Genomic DNA, 23,717 nt, shown 5'->3' on the forward strand with positions numbered 1-23,717 from the left:
TGTCTAACAAATTGCTTATGCTGCTATAATTGGATTACAACAGCCGCTTGCTCCCACCGGTAAGATTAGGCAAGTAGGACTCCTGCCGATCTCTGAGCGTTAGCAGTAATTTTATTTGCCTTGCCTCTCTCTTTCCTAACAACATGCCTCTCTCCCTGCCAGCTGTCTGCTGAAAAGGCACAGGCTTGTTCCTTGGCCCTAACAATGCAATTACAGCCCCGCAGATCGCACTGTTTGTGCATTAAGTACAGAGCCAAAACGAGGCGAATTGATCGTTTGACTTTTGGAGAAGCCATGTGATCTCTTGGTGCGGGTTATCCGACATGCATCAGCAGGCAATACTGCAGTCAGTTCTTCATGAAAAACTTTCTTCCTTCATCCCACTCTCTCCCAACCTTTCCTTTTTCACTGAGGGAGACAATGACTGGGCTCATCTCATGCTAATCTAGATCAACCCACAAAGACAAACTCAATCTTATTAGCTCCCTGGCTAGATAGAAATGTGAATAGGTTCTAGCATCTTGAACACCTCAGTTAGATATATCAGTGGTTCCCAGCAGTTGAACCACTGCTGCTATCTAAAAAAAGGCTCATAAAGAGTCACTGAAGGGAAAAAGTTTACAGAAACACCGTAGTTCAAAAGAACTACAGAAAGTTTTAGGTTTTGGCAAATAAAACTGCCTTGGAAAGTCTTTGTTATAAGCTCTGTCTATTCAAGGAGCCATCAAGAAATCAGCACCGAACCTGTGTCCTGCCTTTCTCCACAGATCTGCTCTGCTGGAAGATGCTGGCGGCCAATGTGCAGAATCAATGCCTCTGACTTCAGACTTAAAAACAGTCAGTCTGATCCCCATTCAGGGCAAAAGTTTAACATATTTTGTTAACAGCTTTCAGTTTCTTGTTTCTTTTTCTTGTATGTTTAACAATGAGAACAGTAGCAAGGAGACTGTTCAAGTATTTACTGTGAATCTAGACTATAATTCATGAAGATTCTCACTGGGGTCCTAACTTTTTTTTTTAATTAACTTTGCTGAAATGGTTGAAAATGACTCTGAATTTTACCAATTTTAATACAGACCAGGATTCCTATTTACACTTTCCCCTCCAGTGGCATATGCTACTTAGGGTTCCTGAAGCTGATTACACAACAAATGTGCAGTCAATCTGCTGATCCATTTTGGTGCCCCATGTTTGTATTCTTAAATATCATGCACATCTAGAAGGTTATGTATTCTCATATCCTTAATCTGACAAACACACAAACTGTTGTCTATAATGAGGATTCTTGATTCTATTATTACTTCAAAGTGAGCTTGGAAAAGTCACTGTACTAGTATTTCTCAGAACCTCTCTGTAACCCCCATTAACATTCACTAATTAATATAAATATTTAAAGATGGAAGAAAAAACATTACTTCTGAAGTTAATTCCTGCCTCTTTAATACAGCAATAAGCCTAATGTATAAAACATTATACTTCAGTTTTTCCAACCACATCAGCCTCAATGATATGGTTAAATCTTAATATATTCTCCACAAAGCTATTCTTTAGAACCAACAGAGAAGCTTGTGTGCAGAATGGACCATCTGACATGCTACTTGTGGAACAGTATATTAAAGAAGTCTGTTAACACGTAGTTTAAAACTCAAAAGAAACTCTGAACAGCTGAAATGCCTTATAAATAGTACAGACCCAGAGGAAGTGCAAACGTCTGCATTGTGAATTGTAGATCTTAATTACCGACAATGGCTGGTACAGCAAGTAGCACAGGAAAAAAGTGAAACAGTTGCACTGTTCATGGTTGGCAATAATTCTTCAGGAAAATATTTACTATCAATCAGTTATGAGAAAGGGGACTCTGTGCTCGTAAAACAGCACGTTGCTTCTCATACCAGGACCATTTTGCTTCAGCATAATCTGAATTTAAACAGCTTGTTTCCTGCGGATATAATTTTGGAAATAAATAAAACAAGTCTTCTATCAAAATCTGGAGTGAGTGGAAAGGAACATCACATTTTTCTGTCTCAGTTGCAAAAAGATTATTAGTCTAAAGTAAAAAACAATAACAACAAACAACAACAACTACAATACAGAACACATCTACAAAGGACTATGGAAGGGGTTTATTTTCTAAATATAAAGAGGCAGAACTTCTCCGACCTAGGCAGGAATCCAGGCAGATGTGTTCAAAAACAACTCAGTTTTAACTGTATGTGTATGTGTGTGTGTAAGGGTAAATTAGGGAAAATCCTGAAAACAAAAATTTTCAATAATACTTGAAGTCAATAAAAATATAACAAAAATTAATGCTCTTTATTTTTCCAGTAAGCTTTCTTTACCAATTAAAAAACATCATGAAGGTTGACAATTAGGTACAACATGATTATTGATTTTAAAGATTAAGTTGGAGGTCAATAATGACTGTCCATTTAAAGCTACAATAAACACAGAGCTTATCATGTTCCAAACACAAACCTCATGAACTACAGGGCTATAATTAGTAAGAAGGAAGGCTTTGGAAGAAATAAAAAACATCTCAATGCCTCCAAATATTACTTGGATTAAGTTATACTATAAAATGACCCTTCCTCCATTTTTATTTTAAAATATTTTCTTAAGACTCATTCTTCAAGTCAGAGATTCAGAAGATTATTAACCGAGGGTGGCTGTAGTTTGCCGTACAACTTTGTCTTCTTGTATTCTAAAGAGGACTAAGGGTCTCTTTTCATACATCTATTATAAAACATTTATTTTAAGATATCTCTGGCAAAGAAGTCACATACAATATATTATAGGGGTCCAAACATAACAGGATTGCTGTTTTTAAAGGGACTAACTGGTATTAATGTCTTATATAAACAGTTTTCAATAATAAGGTCTTAGACTTTAATTACCATCTCTACCCAAACCAAAGTCACACCTATCAGAATTAGTTGTTTTGAACTAGAGGACCAAAATGGTTGATATCACCATATTATAGCGGCTCTCCATGGAGGTGGACATTCAAGGCCACTTTGGAGCACAATCTGAATCAACAACACATACTTGTACCAAGTTAAAAACCAATGCAGCCATATCAAGTATAGTAGGTGAAACTATCCAGTTAAGGGCTAAAGGTGAAGAGCATGAAATAGGGACAAGCTTACAGACCTACAAAAATAATGGCAAGTCATTACTTTTCAAAGGGCAAGCAATAAATGAGGCCAGTAGAAGCAGCACAGAATCATGAGATACACATAACATATGTAAATAAAAAAGGGAAAATTCTTCCTATTCCTATGTTATTGGCACTTCACTGGAGACTGTTGCAAGAAAGAGACTTTTCAGCTACATGTTTTTATTTGCCATTGACCAACTGATTATTTGGCTCAGATCTGAAGCAATGAACCAGAAGATGAAGATGGGCCAATAAAAGGAATCAGAAAGTTAGGTGGGTTCCTAAACTAGGAAATGATAGAAATCATTATTAAATTAGGGTGTTTAAGGAGATGATGAAAGGATATAGGTGGCAGAATAATGCTAAAATAAGCAAGAATGGGATGAGAGGGTCACCATTTGAGAGCAACGGAAACAGCAGCAATGAGCAAATTTATTTCCTCACTCAAGAGCGTAGAAGAAATTATACCATTGTGCCAGATGCCACAAGATTTCTAACCATGCACCGCTAAAGTAGAAGGTAGAGGAAAATATAAAACCATCATACAGACATACACCAACATAGCTATGTAGCTTAGAAATCCTGGCTTACAAAGTATTGAGAAACAAAAGGAACAGATGCTCACTTGGCCAGCTCTCAATGTAACTCATTAAAATCGTCACCCTGTCCTTGGATCGGTGCTCATGCTAAGATTTTACCTTGTTTAGCCAGAAGTCACCCACTTGTGATGAAACTGAGAACAGCATGGCCAAAAAGGAAAAAGATTATTTTCAAAGGCCCAAATTATTGGTCTCCTCAATGTACAAATGCTAGATAAAAAGTAGGGTCAATCAGCACTTGGCTAGTTGTGACTGTATGACTGAAAAATAAATACACGTTAATTTATAATATTCATATTTTGCAGTAAATTATTAAGACATTCTAATTTAAGAACTGAACTGATTAACTCTACCTTTTTTCACTATAACTTTTAATAAATTCTGACATTTCTTACATGGATCATTTCCAATGGTTCTATTTTGTATGATATATTTTCAGTTGATAAAGTATGTCCTTTATCAACTGAAACTACTTCATGTTCTAAGAAATAAAACAAAATAAAAAATATTGCTGCTGGGGCTCCCCTGGTGGCGCAGTGGTTGACAGTCCACCTGCCGATGCAGGGGACACAGGTTCGTGCCCCGGTCCAGGAAGATCCCACATGCCGTGGAGCGGCTGGGCCCATGAGCCATGGCCGCTGAGCCTGCGCGTCCAGAGCCTGTGCTCCGCAACAGGAGAGGCCACAACAGTGAGAGGCCCGCATACCACAAAAAAAAAAAAAAAAAATTGCTGTTCCTTGATTTTTGTAAACACATGATACCGGCCTGGCTCTAATAATAACAGTAACAGAGACCCTGAGTGTATAGATTAAACACTAGATTAGACAATAGATTAAACTAGTTAAAGTTGGGAATGTTGTAAAAGTGACAAATCCCTGAATAGTTATAAAAGGCAGTAATTTTGCAGATATGCAGAGTAGAAGTCTAGAAACAGAGCCCGTACTGTACTCTTACTTACTCCTGGAATAATTTAAATGGCTGAAATCTAAATTTCGGTCAAAGTTCCTGAGTAATTAGAGATGGAAAACGTGAGGCATAGTTGATACAATTATTAGATTGTAAGATCTCTAATACATAAGATTATTTTTGTGTTTAGGCTATAGATATGGCACACATTTATATATAAGAAACAAGAAGCTCCATATACGTGATTAAACATACTTGTCCAGTTAGATCAAGATCACCAAAAGCGGTATTTTTATCAATAGCCGCTCAATAAATAATAGTGATATAATAATTGGATTTTCTATAGCATATTTCACAATCCTACAATGGTGTACTCTATACTTATTACATTTTAAAACCACCACCAAACTTATGAGAATAACTGTATATTTTTTTATACAAATCTTTTTTTTTGGGCCGCGCCACACAGGATCTTTAGTTCCCCGACCGGGGATCGAACCCGTCTTCGGGGGTTCGAACCACATCCCCCGGTTTGAACCGGGGATCGAACCACTTCCCTGCAGTGGAAGCAAGGAGTCTTAACCACTGGACAGCCAGGGAAGTCCCACACAAATCTTATCTGTAATAATCCATAACTAGTGTCAAGCAACAAATGTGGATTAGACTAAAGTGTGACCAGAACACATAATCAAAAAATTCTGCTGCAACTGAAAAGAAAGAAACTCCAACTTGCAATCTGCTTTGGATAAAATGATGCCTCCTACATTCTTTTTAAAAATCCTATAATAGGAACTTCCCTGGTGGTCCAGCCGTTAAGACTCTGTGCTCCCAATGCAGGGGCCCTGGGTTCAATCCCTGGTTAGGGGACTAGATCCTGCATGCCCAACTAAAGATAAAAAGCTTGTATGGGGCTTCCCTGGTGGTGCAGTGGTCGAGTCTGCCTGCCGATGCAGGGGACACGGGTTCGTGCCCTGGTCCGGGAAGATCCCACATGCTGTGGAGTGGCTAGGCCCGTGAGCCATGGCCGCTAAGCCTGCGCGTCCCGAGCCTGTGCTCCGCCAACGGGAGAGGCCACAACAGTGAGAGGTCCGCGTACAGCAAAAAAACAAACAAACAAAAAAAAACAAAACAAAGATCCCACATGCCGCAACTAAGACCCAGCGCAGCCAAATAAATAAAAATAAAATAAATATTTTAAAATCCTATAATAGTCTTTAATAGCAATACTGAGTAAAGATGTCTATAGATAAACCATTATTATCATGTGGTATAATATATATTGATGTGTAATATTACTTACTTTGGCCACACAATTTTCAGTCTTCATAGCAGTGCTTGCTAGACATACTGTCTCTTGATTTAAGCAGAGTCTGGCACAGCTGTTGTAGGTCTGTAAAGAGAATTTTTTGGAAATAGGTTTAAATACTGAAATACTGTCGTGTAGTTTTCAAATTCTGCCTTATTTCTCAAAATCAGCACACAAATAGATCCTATGTGTAAATACCAGATTTATGGGAGCTGCGGGACAAGGTAGACAGGGGGAAGTAAAGAAAGGGAGAGCCCAGAAGTGCCACTGATGTGCCCATGAACAAGTATGTGAGCAGCAGTGACTTTACTGTATATACGAAAGGTAGGGGTGTCAGTTATTCAAAAATGGGCAAAGGACTTGAACAGAGATTATCCAAGAAGATATGCAAATGGCTAAAAAGCACATGAAAAGATGCTCAACATGACTAATCATGAGAGGAATGCAAATCAAAACTACCATAAGATACCACCTTACACCCATTAGGATGGTTACTATTAAAAAAACAAAACAAAACCAGAAAACAAGTGTTGGTGAAAATGTGGAGAAATTTGAACCCTTGTGCACTGTTAGTGGGAATATAAAATGGTACAGCCATTGTGGAAAACAGTATAGTGGCGGTTCCTCAAAAGAATTAAAAATAGAATTACCATATGATCCAGCAATTCCAGTTCTGGGTATATACCCAAAAGAACTGAAAACAGAGTCTTGATGAGATACTTGTACATCCATGTTCATAGCAGCATTATCCACAGTAGCTAAAATGTGGAAGCAACCCAAGTGTCCACTGACGGATGAATGGATAAGCATTCATCTGAATGTGGTATATACATACAGTAGAATGGTATTCAGCCTTAAAAAGGAAAGAAGTTCTAACATATACTGCAACATGGATGAAACCTAAGGACGGTATGCTATGTGAAATAAGCCAGTCACAAAAAGACAAACACTGTATGATTCCACTTAGATAGTCAAAACGTAAAATAGAATGGTGGCTGCCAGGGGCTGGGAGAAGTGGGGAATAGGGAGTTACTGTTTAATGAGTACAGAGTTTCAGTTTTACAAGACGTTAAGAGTTATGTGGATAGGACTTCCCTGGTGGCGCAGTGGTTAAGAATCCGCCTGCCAATGTAGGGGACATGGGTTCGAGCCCTGGTCCGGGAAAATCCCACATGCCGTGGAGCAACTAAGCCAGTGCGCCACAACTACTGAGCCTGCGCTCTAGAGCCCGTGAGCCACAACTACTGAAGCCCACGTGCCTAGAGCCTGTGCTTGGCAACAAGAGAAGGCACTGCAATGAGAAGCCCACGCACCACAACAGAGTAGCCGCGGCTCGCGGCAACTAGAGAAAAGCCCGCGCGCAGCAACAAAGACCCAATGCAGCCAAAAATAAAATTAAAAAAATTTTTTTAAAAACAGTTATGTGGATGAATGGTGGTGACTATTACACAACAATGTGAATGTATTTAATATCATGAATTGTATGTTTAAGAATAGTTAAGATGGTAAATGTTATGTTACAGGTATTTTACCACAGGTATTTTTAAAAAATTTTTAAATTTTTAAAAAAAAAATTTTTAAAAAATACCTGTGGTATTTTTTAAAAAAAAACACTGGTTATAATTTATTGTAATCAAACTTGCCAATATATTAATTAAAATGTTTCCTTTTAGTCTTAAGTTTTTACTGATAGTACATGTAACAGCTCTCAAACAATAGTGCATGTCAGAATCATCTGGGCTTGTTAAAACACAGATCGCTGGGTCCCACCCCCAGAGCTTCTGAGAATCTGCATTTTTAACAAGTCCCCAGCTGATGTTAATGATGCTGGTCTAAGAACACTCTTTGAGAACTATGTTTATAAATATGTGTGTTGAAATTAAAGAGAAAAACCTTAAGATGTGGGCGACCTCTTATAACCAATAATAGGAAAGAATCAAGTTTTTAAAATTCTAGATTTACAGAATAGTTGCAAAAGTAGATATGAGTTCCTGTATACCCTTCCCCAGCTTTCCCTTATGTTTTTAAAAATATTTATTTATTTATTATTTTTGTCTGCATCAGGTCTTAGCTGTGGCACACGGGATCTTTTGTTGCAGTGCACAGGCTCCTCTCTAGTTGTGGCGCATGGGCTCCTCTCTAGTTGTGGCACACGCGCTCTGTAGTTGCAGCGCGTGGGCTCTCTAGTTACAGGACGTGGGCTTGCTCAATAGTTGCAGTGCATGGGCTTAGTTGCCCTGCAGCATGTGGGATCTTAGTTCCCCCACCAGGGATCGAACCCGCGTCCCTTGCATTGGAAGCTGGACTCTTAACCACTGGACCACCAGGGAAATCCCCCAGCTTCCCTTTATGTTGATGTCTTACACAACCACAGAACATTTATCAAAACTAAGGAATTAACTTTGGTACAATATAAAGTTAAGAACTTATTTGAGTTTCACCAGTTTTTCCACTAACATCCTTTCTCTGTTCAGGATCTAATCCAAGATCCCACATTGCATTTAGTTGCTGTGTATCCTTAGTTTCCGCTAACCTGTGACAATTCCTCAGTCTTTGCTTGTCTTTCACGATTCTGACACTTCTGAAGAGTACTGATTAATCTACAGAACGTCCCTTTGTTTGGGTTTGTCTCATGTTTTCTCATGATCAGACTGAGGTTATACATTATTGGGAAGGATACAACAGAGGTGATATGCCCTTCTCAATGCATCAAGTCAAGAGGTATGTTGCTGAGTGTTTCTGGTGATATTAACCTTGACCACTTGCCTAAGGTTGTGCCTGCCAAGATTCTCTATTATAAGCTTATTATTTTTCCTTTAGAAATTACTGAATATATTGTGGGAAATACTTGAAGACTATGCAAATATTTTGCTTCTGCTTCAACTTTTGCCTGCTAATTGTAGCATACTGGTGGATCTTGCCTGTTGTAATTTTTACTGTGGTGTTCTAATGGTGACTTAAATTTCTCTTTCCATCTACATCTATTAATTGGAATTCTTCTTAAGGAAGCGCTATAGTTCTTCCCGTCTGTTTACTTATTCATTTATGTATTTATTTATATTAGCAATGGATGCATAGATATTTTAAGTAATTCATTTTTGGTCAATTATCATTCTTTGGAAAAGAGTAAATAGACAAGAAAATTTAAGAAAATAGAGAAAAATAACATAAATTTGGTTTTCCATTTAAACAAGTTAAACTTTTAAAAATTTATCCATTTGTTTTATTCTTATATTGTTTAAGTTGAAATTATTTCAAACACATATTTTAAAAGAATAAACGATCATTTGACATTAGTGTACAGGCACTACTGGGACATGTACTAATACATTCTGGACTCAGGTTCAGTACTTCTTTTGCAACTGCTAATACCACAAACACTATTCATGTACAGACAACACAATTTAAAAAAAAAGATTTATTTAATTTATTTTTGGCTGTGTTGGGTCTTAGTTATGGCACACAGGATCTTCGTTGAGGCATGTGGGATCTTTCGTTGTGGCATGCAGGCTCTTCACTGCGGCGTGTGGGCTTCTCTCTAGTTGTGGCGTGTGGGTTTTATTTCTTCTCTAGCTGTGGCATGCAGGCTCCAGGGCAAGTGGGCTCTGTAGTTGTGGCACACGGGTTCCAGAGTGCGTGGGCTCTGTAGTTTACGGCACAGGGGCTCTAGCTGAGGCGCGCGAGCTCAGTAGTGGTGGCGTGCGGGCTTAGTTGCCCCGCGGCATGTGGGATCTTAGTTCCTGGACCAGGGATCAAACCCGCATCCCCTGCATTGGAAGGCAGATTCTCTACCACGAGACCACCAGGGAAGTCCCGACAACACAATTTTTTTTTTAACATCTTTACTGGAGTATAATTGCTTTACAATGGTGTGTTAGTTTCTGTTTCATAATGAAGTGAATCAGCTATACATATACATATCCCCATATCTCCTCCCTCTTGTGACTCCCTCCCACCCTCCCTATCCCACCCCTCCAGGTGGTCACAAAGCACCGAGCTGATCTCCCTGTGCCATGCAGCTGTTTCCCACTAGCTATCTATTTTACATTTGGTAGTATATATAAGTCCATGCCACTCTCTCACTTTGTTCCAGCTTACCCTTCCCCCTCTTCATGTCCTCAAGTCCATTCTCTACGTCTGCGTCTTATTCCTGTCCTGACCCCAGGTTCTTCAGAACCTTTTTTTTTTTTTTTTTAAGATTCCATATATATGTGTTAGCATACAGTATTTGTTTTTCTCTTTCTGGCTTATTTCACTCTGTATGACAGACTCTAGGTCCATCCACCTCACTAAAATAACTCAATTTCATTTCTTTTTATGGCTGAGTAATATTCCACTGCATATATGTGTCACATTTTCTTTATCCATTCATCTGTTGATGGACACTTAGGTTGCTTCCATGTCCTGGCTGTTGTAAATAGTGCTGCAATGAACATTGTGATACATGACTCTTTTTGAATTATGGTTTTCTTTGGGTATATGCCCAGTAGTGGGATTGCTGGGTCATATGATAGTTGTATTTTTAGTTTTTAAGGAACCTCCATACTGTTCTCCAGAGTGGCTCTATCAATTTATATTCCCACCAACAGTGCAAGAGGGTTTCCTTTTCTCCACACCCTCTCCAGAATTTACTGTTTGTAGATTTTTTGATGATGGTCACTCTGACTGGTGTGAGGTGACACCTCATTGTAGTTTTCATTTGCATTTCTCTAATGATTAGTGATGTTGAGCATCCTTTCATGTGTTTGTTGGCAATCCGCATATCTTCTTTGGAGAAATGTCTCTTTAGGTCTTCTGCCCATTTTTGGATTGGGGTGTTTGTTTTTTTGATATTGAGCTGCATGTGCTGCTTATAAATTCTGGAGATTAATCCTTTGTCAGTTGCTTCATTTGCAAATATTTTCTTCCATTCTGAGGGTTGTCTTTTCATCTTGTTTATGGTTTCCTTTGCTGTGCAAAAGCTTTTAAGTTTCATTAGGTCCCATTTGTTTATTTTTGTTTTTATTTCCATTTCTCTAGGAGGTGGGTCAAAAAGGATCTTGCTGTGATTTATGTCATCTGACAACACAATTTTTTTTTTTTTTTTTTTTTTTGCAGTACGCGGGCCCCTCACTGCTGTGGCCTCTCCCATTGCAGAGCACAGGCTCCGGACGCGCAGGCTCAGCGGCCATGGCTCACGGGCCCAGCCACTCCGCGGCATGTGGGATCCTCCCGGACTCACATGGGGCACGAACCCATGTCCCCTGCATCGGCAGGCGGACTCTCAACCACTGCGCCACCAGGGAAGCCTCTGACAACACAATTTTTAAAAAATGAAACTTAATGTGTTTTTAAGACATTTATGAAGCAATTGATATATACTAAATAAAATAAAACTTTAAGTCAAAGAGTTCTGGTTCCAATAATGGCAGAGATGTTTGTATTAGATTAACCCCGTCTCAGATAACTGACAAACTATGGAAAAAATATTTTAAAATAACAAAGGCACTAGAGGTTGACCCAAAGTAGGCAGAAATTGGCGGGAGATTTGGACTGACTTTGAAAAAGGAGAATCACACTGGGTAAGATCCATGTTTACGTGCTTTTTCCCTGAGGGTACTCACTAGGCTATTTGGTGCAGGGTGACTAAAATTCAGTTAGAAAGGCACAGCCTATCAGCTTGAGATGTCAGAAGATGGAGTTCAGGGCAGCCATAGTGGCTAGAAATTGAGAAGAAAAATAGAAAAAGACAGGGCAGGGATGAAGCATCAAAACATGCATATAAATTTCCCTCAAATCCATGGCTAACCCTCAAACTACTTACATAAATGGGAGATTCCAAATATTCCAATGGAAAGTAAAAGTTAGAAGACTGAAAGATCTGAGCAGAGACTCCAGCTACTGCCCATGAGGGGAGACAGGTTTTGAATTTGATTCCTACTAAACTAGAGGGGCTTAATAAGCGTCTCAAACTTTCCACTGAAAACTTAGAAAGACCCTGCATTTAGACTAAAGAGTAAGTCTTCAGGACTAAGGGATGTGCCTCAGGACTAAGGTCAAAACCAAAACACACCTGCCCTAACAAACATAAACCAAGACTGTATGAAGTCACAGTGGTCAGCCAGTAAGATAATCAGAGGAAGATAAAAGAAACCAGTCTCCACAATGTATTGTTTATAATGTTCACTATACAATCAAAAACACTAGACATGAGAAGAAAATAAATGGGACCCATAGTAAAGAGAAAAAGAAATCAATAGAAAATGACCCCAAGATGATCTAGTTATGGGAATCAGTACATAAAGGCTCTATAGAAGCTATAACAAATATGTTCAACAACTTAAAGAAAGATACAATCACAATGAGTAAACAGATGGAAATTTTCACCCTTAAAATAAAAAACTAAAATGAACCAAACAAATTCTAGAAATTAAAAATTTACGGGATGGACTTAAAAGCAGGTTGGAGATGCCAGAAGAAAAGGCCAATGAACTTCAGAGACAGATTCAACTGAAATAATCTGAAGAACAGAAAGAGTAAAAGAAAAAAGAACAGAGTCTCAGCCACCTGTGGGACAATTTTCAATGCTCTAACATTGTGTAATTGGAGACCCAGAAGAGAGGCAAGAATGAGGCACAAAAAGGTTATAAAAATAGTGACCAAATATTTCTAAAATTTGGTGAAAACCATTGGCTTACTGATCTAAAATAAGCAAACCCCAGAAGATTAATACAAAAAACCCCAAAATCAGAAAACAAGACCTAGGCCCAACACAGTCAAAACTGCTGAAAACCAATAACCAAGACAAAACTTTAAATGCAGCCAAAGAAAAAAGGGATGCTGTATACATGGGAGTAACAATATAAATAATGGCAGGTTTTTCACCATAAACAATGAAGGTTAGAAGACAAGGGAACACTATTTTTTTTTTTGGCTGCACCTCGCAGCTTGTGGGATCTTAGTTCTCCGACCAGGAACTGAACTGGGTCCTTGGCAGTGAAAGTGCCAAGTCCTAACCACTGCACCACCACGGAATTCCCTGGGGAACATGATTTTTTTAAGTGCTAAAAGGAAAACACTCAAACCAGGTTTCTTACCATTAGAAAAGAGAATTACAAATATGTAGAGGGAGAAATCTAAAACAAACTCTGTGTCACTGTATTGGAACTGGAGGTATCAGTGTGAACTCATGGTTTTCAAAACATATAATATAGATGTAAAATAAAAGTTAATGCTTAAATCTTGGCTTCTAAATATCATTCTTCACTGAAAGGAACCAGAGTTCCCTGGAGAAATGGTTGATTCAAGGATTGGACAGGGTAAATACAAGATGAACCTGGAAACACTGAAGGAATGTTGGACATACATCAGAGGAGCATAGATGCAGCCTAAATGGGCTCTCTCACTGGCCCAAAATGGAAGAGTATTAAAATAAAATAAAATATATTAATAGTTCACAATCTGTTGAATAAGACACATTTATTGAAAGACACAAATTACCAAAACTGACACAATAAGAAATAGAAAATCTAGACGGCTCTATATCTATTAAAGAAGTCGACATTATTAAAAACCACTCCACATAAATTTAAAAAAAATCTTCGCACAAAGAAAACTTCTGGCCCAGACAGTTTCACTGGTGAATTCTATTAAATATTAAGGAAGAAGAACATCAGGATCATATACAAACACTTTTAGAAAGTGGAGGAGGAAGGAAAGACTTCCCAACTCATTTTATAAGGCCAGCATAACCCTGACACCAAAACATGACAAAGACATTTGAAAAAAAACTACAGACCAATACCCCTCATGAACACAGACACAAAACTTCTTAATAAAGTCAATTAATGTAATTCTCCATATTAATAGAATGAGGAGGTGAATTTGACAAAATTAAACACCCATTCATGATTTTAAAAAAAAAAGACCTCAGCAAGGTAGGAATAAAAGGGAACTTCTTCAATCCCATAAAGGGCATCTAAAAAATTTCAACTAACATCATATTTAATGGCAAAAGACGTAATACTCCCTCTCAACTGGGAACAAGGCGAAGATGTCCTCTTACCACATTTATTTAACATTATAGGGAGGCCTTAGCCATTCAAATAAAGCAAGAAAAAGAACAAAAGGCAAATAGGTTGGAAAAGAAAAAATAAAATTTTCTTTATTCACAAATGATAGTAAACAAGGTCAACAGTCAAACACCATTGCATTTATATAATATAGCAACAGGGAATGAGAAAGGTTTACAATAGCATTGACAAACATTAAATACTTAGGAATAAATCTAACAAACTATGTGTAAGAAATGTACACTGAAAACTAAAAAACATTGCTTAGAAAAATTTAAAAAGACAAACGGAGATACAGACCCTGTCTGCACACTGGAAGACTCAATATTATTATTATTATTATTTTTATTTTTTGCGATATGCGGGCCTCTCACTGTTGTGGCCTCTCCCATTGCGGAGCAACAGGCTCCGGACGCACAGGCTCAGCGTCCATGGCTCACGGGCCCAGCCACTCCGCGGCATGTGGGATCTTCCCGGACCGGGGCACGAACCCGTGTCGCCTGCATTGGCAGGCGGACTCTCAACCACTGCGCCACCAGGGAAGCCCGACTCAACATTATTGAGAGGTTAATTCTACTCAAATGAATATATAGTTTCAAAAAAATCCAAATCAACACCCCACAGACTTCTAATAGAAATTCTAACTTGATTCTAAAATTTACATAGAAGTGTAAAAGTACCTAGAATAGCCAAAACAATATTAAAAATTAAAATGTGGAGGACTCACATTACCTGATTTCAAGAATTATTAAAATTACAACAATCAAGACAGTGTAATATTTGGTGCAAGGATAGACACCTCTAAAAAAAATAGAGGACTTTGAGCTCATCTTCTATGTCATGCAGGGACATGAAGTAGGAGTTGTTCAGTGCCTCAGACACTGTTACCCTTTGCTCTGCATACAGCAGCAAGCAGCCTCTTTTCCAGGAGGTTCAGAAATAGACTACACTTGTACAGCCAACTGATTTTTGACAAAGGCACTCATGTAATTCAATGGAGGAAAGGAAAGCCTTTTCAACGATGGTTCCAAAACAACTGAATAAAAAAGTATGGGGATTGTACAACACAGAGAAGATAGCCAATATTTTAAAATAACTATAAATGTAGTATAACCTTTAGAAACTGTGAATCACTATACTGTACACCTGTAACATATGATACATCAACTATACTTCAATAAAAAATATAAATGAGCAAATAAATACTAGCCAACCAAACAATCAGAAAATAAGCACAATAAAATGTTAACAATAAACTGCAGGAAAAAATAAATAAACTATCTTAAAAATTTTCAGTCAAAAAAAAGCATGGGGAAAATAATGAGCCCCAAACTCTACTTCACAGTACACTTAAGAATTAATTTGAAATGGATCAGACTTCAAGGTAAAAGCTAAAACTTATAAAGCTTCTATCACTAGAACAAAACCTAGAATATCTTCATAATCATGGGGTAAGGGTTGATTGACTGGACTTCATTCAAAAATTAGAAACTTTTCATCAAAACACACCATGAATAAACAGGCAAGATACAGACTGTGAGAACACATATCTGACAGAGGACTATCTAGAAATCAATAATAAAGAAGACAATGCAATTTTTTAATGGCAAAAAACCAGATACTTCGCAAAAGAAAATATGTGAATAGTCAAAAAGCACATGAAAAAGTATTTAACACATGCTCACCAAAAAAGCTTAAAGAGCATTCATAGCAACTTCATTTATAAAAACGGAAATAGCTCAAGTGTCCATCAAAAGAATGGAAAACAAACTGTAGTACATTTATTCAATGGAATTTACTGTACAATAAAAGAGAATAAACCACTGATAAACACAAAAGTATAGATGAACCTCATAAGCATTATGCTGAGTGACAGTGAGACCCCCAACATGGATGATTCTATTACATAAAATTCAAGAAAGGCGAAACTAGTCTATGACAGGAAGCTGATCAATGTTTGATTCATTGTGGGTGGGGAAACTGGGAAGGAGAACAAGGGAACTTTCTTGGGTAATGAAAATGTCCTATAGCTTGATTGGGGTGGTGGTTACACAATTGTAAAGACATCAAAAATTTATTGATTATGCAATTAATATCTATATAATTCACTGTATGAAAACTTTATTTCAATGAAAATATAAAAGTCTGCAGTTAATATTTAGGGGATAAAGTATTAGAGGTCTGTCCAGTTAATTAATAAAAATGTTATTTTATTTTTCTGAATAAAATAGTCATGGCAGGTAGAAAACTAATTTTTCCTCCAAAATTCCTTTTCCCCTCAGAAATGAGTATAACACACTCAGGGGAACATTAGGGAACCTGCAGGAGTTTCTAGAGTAAGGATATATATAGGTTTTTATTTTCTAGACATTCCATCTGTAAAATGGGTATATGATCTTCTTTTTCCCCAAAGGAAGTCACCTAGATTAGTAAACCAAAACTGATCACAGTCCTTAGACCACTCTGAAATAAAAAAGCTTTCTAAAGAATCAAATATTTTACATTCAGTATTTTACTATTATAAGACTCCTTCCAGCTAAATAAACTAGTGAGTATAAGAGCCACAGGCAACATAGGTTCTGTACCCAGGCAACATCTGAAAAGGTAGCTTCATTGCTAAACCAGAGACAGAGTTTTGTGTTAGAGTACTTTAATATGTTTTTATATTGCATATAAAGCACATAAGCATAAACCAGTAAGATGCCTTGCTGAAAACTACCTTCTTTGTGAAAGCAGGCTGTAATTCTGAACAAGTTTTCAATTTTCACACTGCTGCTAGGGTAAAACATTTTAAAGAGTTTAATTTTTTACAATGGATTCAATGACATAGGATTATCTAACAAAGTAATGGCTAATCAATAGAAGGTTTAGTTGTCAGGTGAAACATATAACACACTAAAAGGGATTGATTGCCAGACTTCTCCTTATTTACTAGAAGGTATATATTTAAAATGACACAAACTTGTTACCAGGCTGCATTCTTTTAACCTTGCAAAAAGCTGCTTAAGAAATCTGTTCAGCAGCCGTATAGCAAAACAAGATACAGTTATAATGAAAATGGTTAGTAATTAGGGGGTGGGGAGGGGTACACAGGGACCTTCAGATTTTATATATATATATATATATATATATATATATATATATATATATATATATATATATAAAATAAAAACATCAAATCAAGTCCCCAGTAGGAATGTGGGATAGAAAAAGCAAACTAAAAAGTGACATCTAGGGAAGGTGGAACTGGGCTTTAAAAAATGCCACAATGATGCTACCAAATCTCATTCAGTAGATGCAAAGTTGTATCTGATCTCATTCCATGTTGCTCATAGGGCAGATTTTTTAAGGATTCACACAACTGGATACAATAGCCCCTCCCACCTTTTTAACGGTACAACCAGATTAAGCACTGAACACAAAATAAATTAGGCCCATATGGACTTCAACCAACATATGAGCTGTTTCCTTTATAATTTATTCACAATATCTCAAGTCTCTATATGAAAATACACTTTTTACGGTCATTACAACCCAGGAGTTCAGTATTTTTTCTACTAAGTCAGCGATTACACAATTTATCAAAGAATGATTACACTGAAATAAAAATAAAACAAAACACCAACCCCCTATACAGTCTTCCTTCCTCAAAGTAATTTTAAGAAAGCTGGTTATTAAATTGCTTGTTTTTGAAGAAGGGTTTTTGTAGCTAGACACAAATTGCAAAAACCATTTTTTTAAAAAAAGTTATTAGACTCTGAAGGATTCAGCCAAAATGGGAAGTTAAATAAACAAATCACTTCATCAGACTTGGAAAGATCATTTTTGTCTTACTTAAGGGACCTACATTAATTACCTTCAAGGTCTTTTTTATGGACTATTTAAAATAAGTACAATTTATTTATTTATTTCAAATGAGGTGCTTCTTCCAAAGTATTAAATAATGTCTACAAATGCAAAAGCATTTTTATAAATAGGTAATTAAAACAGATGACTAAAATTAAGTCAAGCTGCAAAACATTATCCACGATGCACTACGGTTTGTTTTTTTTTTAATAAACATTTCAGGCAATTTTTTTCCATCCAAAGCCCAAAGCACTTCAGGAAAAAAAAAAGAGGTAGGAAGTTTCTTAGGGGGAAAAAACACACATATATAATGAAATAATGCCAAATCCCAAACTAAAGTATTTACAAGATAGTCCCTGAAGCATAGTTTGTCATATTGCAATTACACCTTGCCTACTGCCAAGACAAAGTGCTTACTATTGCCACTAGGGGGAGAAATGTCTTAACACAAAGCAAAGGCAGATAGGGAATGGATTTTCTTGAGCAATTATCAGAACAAAGCTCCCTTGGCTGTGTGTACCTTCTAATTACTCAATACAATTAAAATGACTAACCTAAAACAAATAGGAAAAAAACCTGTCTGCCTGATATCAGGGACTTCATTAAACCTTCCCCCCTCATCAATCAAATCAGAAAGAAGGGAATGCCATTATATACAAACATTACAGAGCTATCAAAGGAAGTAAAATTCAGTGAGTTTCTCTCCCTTTTTTTTTTTTAAAGGAAGAAAAGAAGTGGCTCTCTTGAAAAAAGAAATGTCGTGGTATTTACCCATCTGGATGCTGCTTGAAAACAAATTGTCCTCCAAAGAGCACAAATACAGTACGTTTTCTCTCAGTTCACTGGCTTATGAATGACTTTTTGTTGTTGTTGTTTTGTTAATACACACGATAATGTCATTTTCTGTGTCAGTGATGTGGTTGTTCCTCCTACTCAGCCAACTGTATAAAGGAGCTATGCCAATCAGACCTCCATGCTTACGCTGGGTTGTTTTAACTTTAAGTTCTTCACCGCTGTTTTTTGTGCATCTACTCTAAGGTAATGTTTAGAACAACATAGGAATTTGGGGGAGAGGTAGGGGAAGGTGGTAGGAAAGGAAAACAGCTACTTATTCCTTCTAAAAGGCTTATGTAGTTCCTTTTATAAGGCCCAGTCATTAACAGAAGATGACAACAGAGTCATTTTTCTTTCAGCTGACAATTGTGACATTTTTCCAGCAGCATGCAAGGTGTTGAAAACCTAGCAGCTGTTACCTCCTGGGATGAAGATACTTTTTTATCCTCCCTTGACAGTTTAACTCAGTGGGTCAGCACCTTTAAAGACTGCAAAGTATCCTTGAAGAGGATGGAAGCTTGAATTACTGCTCCCTCCCTAATCAATGTAAACCCTCACTGCAGGTGAAGTCTCCATCTATAGAGGTGCATGGGGGAGGAAAATGTAATGCCCTGAGCCAGATGGTTTTTATCTTGTTTTTAAAGAATAAAGGAACAAGCTAACAAGGGAGACAGCTACTTTGTTAGCTTCTTGGCCTCTCTCATGGCTTTGCATCCCCAGGGTTCCAGCTACACAAGAGAAAGAATACAGAAAAACGTAAACACTTAAAGAAATATAACTAGAGGGCTGGCATCATGCTGCTTTCAAAGAGTTGAGAGAGCACTACTCAATGCTTTATTTATCATTACCCACGTTCTCAGGATGGTAAGTGGACACATACACAAAGGGAATGGGGGATGGGAGAAGGATTAGACAGAGGTCACAATTTACTCAATTACAGAGAAAGGCAGGGTTGACAGATCCTATTAGCACCAATGTGAAGCAAAGAAGGAGTTGCATGTTGTAAGGTTATGTTTTCAAAAAGTAATGAGTACTTTCATGTATCCTCCCAGGCCTTTGCCCTTGTTTGCAGATATGAATAAAAGCTATGAACACATTTGCTATGGTTTTCTTGGCTTCACATTCTAGGAATAAAAGTAAAAAGAAAACTGTAGCTACTTTGTACGTCCTTTAAATAAATGTTTACACTTAATGCCAAGATGTCAGAAGATTATTCAAAAGCTTAGAAAATTTAAAGAATACATTGCATTTCTTTCCCCTGCCCTGAACTCTACTGCCTTCTGATGTTGGAAATGAAATGGAAAAGCAGGTATACAAAATGACTTGGTGACACAGGGAGTAATGTCTCGTGACTTTCTCCTTCAATAGTTTCTTTTTCTGCTAAGGTCTTTGTCAAGTTTTGGAATTATGGTTATGGTAACCTCATAATACAAGTCAGGGAGTGTTCTTTCCTTCTCTATTTTCTATTTTGGTGTTATTTATTCCTTAAACGTTTGATAGAGTTCACCAGGAAACCATATGGGCCTTTTGATAATTCAATTTTTTTAATAGACATATGGCTATTCAAATTTTGTTTCACCTTGTTTTGGTTTCAGTAAGTTGTGTTTTTCAAGGAATTCGTCCATATCATGGAAGAAGCCAAATTTTTGGCTTAAAGTTATTTGTAATATTCCCTTTTACCCTTTTAATGTCTGTAAGAACTGTAATGATAATACTTCTTTCAGCTCCTCCAGTAGTTAAATAACTCCAAGTTTTAACAGGCAGTGGTCATATCCTATCAACAATGGTAAAACTATACTTTAGAATAATATATATAAGCTCTAAAATTAGTTTAAAACAACACTAAATTTATTAGAACATAACTTAGCATTTTAAAATCAGTGGTGAAAGAGTTCCTGAAACCCCATTAGAAATAGTCTGCAAAAGAATCTCAAGGGACTGGCCCACATGATGCAAATCCTACTTACATCAACACTAGGTAAAAGGCAGCTTTGACATCTTTTTATCTATAATAACTTGACTAAAGGTGGGGTGGGGGGAGCAAATGGCACTTCATTATTGTCATATGCATTAGTGAAAAGAGGGAGTTTAGACAGCTTATATACTACATCCTACATTAAAAAACTTGGCGGTGGCGTAATCAAGTTCAGGGCAATCCTGGACAGCTGCCCTGTGACCCGCTTCTATTGACCCCTGCTATTCATCACTCATCCCTAAGACTGAGAGGGCAAGCTCCTAGGGAGTGACCACCACAATAGACAGACACAAGCCAACAGTAATCTGGTTCGAGCAAAAAACCAGATGGCACTGCAATAAATTTACAAATCTGCATTCATGGGGCTGTTAAAACACCCAGAAGCTAAAAGACTCCGAGTGCCCCAGGAGGATCTCCTACTTCCCCATTTCTAAAGGCCATTTCTCTTTCCAAGAACATTGAGTTCATGCTCTTCACAAAGAGAATGGAGATAAAACCCTTTACAAAGAAAGGAGGGGGAAAAGCCTCATGACCTAATTAATCTCCAGAGCTTGGATCTCAACACTGAATGACAGATATTAGAAAAATCAGTTTGGAGCACTAGGAGGACAAACAAAACAAACCCCCAAACGGTTGTTATATTAAAGCAGAGGGGGTAAAGAGAACCTGCTAAAAAAGCAATGAAAAAAACAACATTATTTCAAATACTGCACACAACAGATCTTGCAAGTATAAAATGATTCAATAATGTATGCATTTATTTTTTAAATGAATCAGATTAGTCCCATGTGTGACCTGCTGGTCCATCTGTATGTGCTGGACTTAATAGGCACGATTCTCTCTCTTGCTTCGGTTTGAAGTATGAGAGAGATAAATTTAGTTTAATTTTCAACAGATCAGCCTATCCATTTTCCAAATGGACCATCTGGATCAGCCTATTAAAATTAATTTATAACTTTGCAGAGTGAAAATCCGTTTGTTAGCTTAAATAAAGTTGCCAAAACTTTTTGTCATGTCATTGTTTTCTGACAGTTGTTTCTGTATAGTGGGGCAGAGTGTTTCCACCTCCAAATTTATCTTAATTCAATTTTGTCCTATATATTTAGATTTATAGATCAGGTGTTTATCTCCAAATAGTTAAAGCTCTAACTGAACAATATCAATCCCTGATCTTTTGGCTATTTAACAAAGCTTCCTGAACTGATTCAATTCTACTTACCACACAATTATTTTTATAAAAGAAATTTTGCCCATCCAAAAATGTTTTAACATATAGTAAATAAAAAAGTAAATAAAAAATGAGTGTCACAATTTCAACTACTTTTCCCCTAAATTAACACTGTCTACAACCTACAGAGTTAGAAGGCAGAAGTAGAAATGCTTTGGCAACACTGAGATCTGGGTTTCAAATCACTGACTTGCTAAATAAACAAGTCATTGAATCTCTCTCAGCCTCCATTTTCTTCATCTATAAAATGGAAATCATACCTAGCAACTTTACGGGGTTATTGTGAGAGTGAAGTAAAATAAGTATCAGGTTCATGGTAGGTGCTCAACAAATATTTAATCTATTCTCCTTTTTCTTAGAATAATGCCATAAATGCAAGTAAAATAATTTTTACTACTGCTGGCAATACTGTAAGAACTTGTTTTTGTTGCCAGTGAGGGATGGAAGATGTTAGAGGTTGCTACAGGCAGTGAGAAGAGCCAATATTTTGACCAAATGTTTTTGAACATTTTAATTTTTAAAAACAGAGCACCATGGAATTGAACTTTCAAAGAAAAAGTTTGAGGAGTGGGGGCACCGTGGTGAGTAAAAATTATTTTAAAGTTGTCATTAATAACGGCCTTTACTTCTAGAAAAAGCAAACAAATATTGCTTAGACTAAGAGGAGCTAACTTCATCATAGGTAGATCCCTTTTGATTATTATTTTTTTTTAGTGTATGAAAAATCTTAATAGAAAAGTAAGGTTTAAAGAGAACTATTCTACTACCTGCACTTAAGATGCACTTCAGGTTATTTTTCCTAAACAAGAAACTTTTTCTTTGATTTTGTTTTCACTACACATAAACAATTGACTGCCCTGTACTTGTATACCTAGGATATTTTTTAAATGATTGGGAAAACAATGTAACTGACTGAAATTGATGGCTAGAGCCAGACCAACTTCAGAGTACTCTTAATTTAAGCTCCAGTACTTAACGAATGGCAAATTGAGGGTTTCCTGTCTTTTATTTTGTTGTTGGTAGCTTTTTAAGTAAGACTGAATTTCATACCTGTCTAAGTGAATTCTTCTCTGGTATTATCTTCCTAGGGGGTTCGCCATTATTACAGTCTTCTCTCTCTGAGGAATTCTGTGAAAGAAAGTAAGCTTTAATTCAGTTCTCATTATCTTCAATCTTATTCTGTGGGAGTAAACTGAATTACATTTTTAATTCTGTAAGCTAGAATACCGTGTATATTTATGCATTTGTTCATTTGAAGATTTATATACATACAGACATACACTTATGTAAAGGAAAACATATGCCCATGTATATAAATAAATATATGTAGGGATCTAGGTGGAAAAGTATTTCATCTATATTTAAGCACTGCCTAGCAGATCATGTTCATTATAAGTCCAGTTTATTGTTCTTTGGCACTGGACACAAGAAAGCTCCAGTCTATACTTAGCTGATAACAACTTAAACCAGGATTATTGCCTTCTCTTTTAAATAATTAGTTTTAAACCATACTAAATGTTTGGTCCAAGTTCTTATGTCTGGATCCTAAAAACAATTAGTTATTTCTCTTCCTCTTTTCTCTGATTTGATTTTCTTTTCTTTATTAAAAAGAGCATAGTGCTTAGTTAGCTCAAAGCAATAAAATTTATCAGTAGTTTAAGATTAGAGTCCACTCTTGCCATTATCACTTCAAATAGCAGCTAGAAGGCCCTAAAACATCAGTGAGATTTTTAAATACTTAAAAAGAGGGAAATAAACAATTCAACTGCAAGCGAGTTCAGAGTTCTAAGTATCAACAGAGTAAAAGCCAACCCA

The 23,717-nt window shown here is 36.9% G+C and overlaps 1 protein-coding gene across 14 annotated transcripts in view; it reads right to left on the bottom strand.

Annotated features, from left to right (window-relative positions):
• BTRC (beta-transducin repeat containing E3 ubiquitin protein ligase) overlaps positions 1-23,717 on the bottom strand; it is a 186,815-nt gene that overhangs the window by 65,512 nt on the left and 97,586 nt on the right. For 9 of the 14 annotated variants that reach the window (XM_067709649.1, XM_067709645.1, XM_067709653.1 and 6 more), the window contains 2 exons: positions 22,953-23,030; positions 5,963-6,052 (listed from right to left, as the gene is read on the bottom strand). In XM_067709649.1, coding sequence (XP_067565750.1) covers positions 5,963-6,052; positions 22,953-23,030 — 168 coding nt within the window. The remainder of the gene's footprint in view (positions 1-5,962; positions 6,053-22,952; positions 23,031-23,717) is intronic. The other 5 variants (XM_067709656.1, XM_067709652.1, XM_067709654.1 and 2 more) reach the window with 1 other exon arrangement.

This window comes from Pseudorca crassidens, chromosome 16 (assembly GCF_039906515.1).
Source record: "Pseudorca crassidens isolate mPseCra1 chromosome 16, mPseCra1.hap1, whole genome shotgun sequence".
Classification (NCBI taxonomy): domain Eukaryota; kingdom Metazoa; phylum Chordata; class Mammalia; order Artiodactyla; family Delphinidae; genus Pseudorca; species Pseudorca crassidens.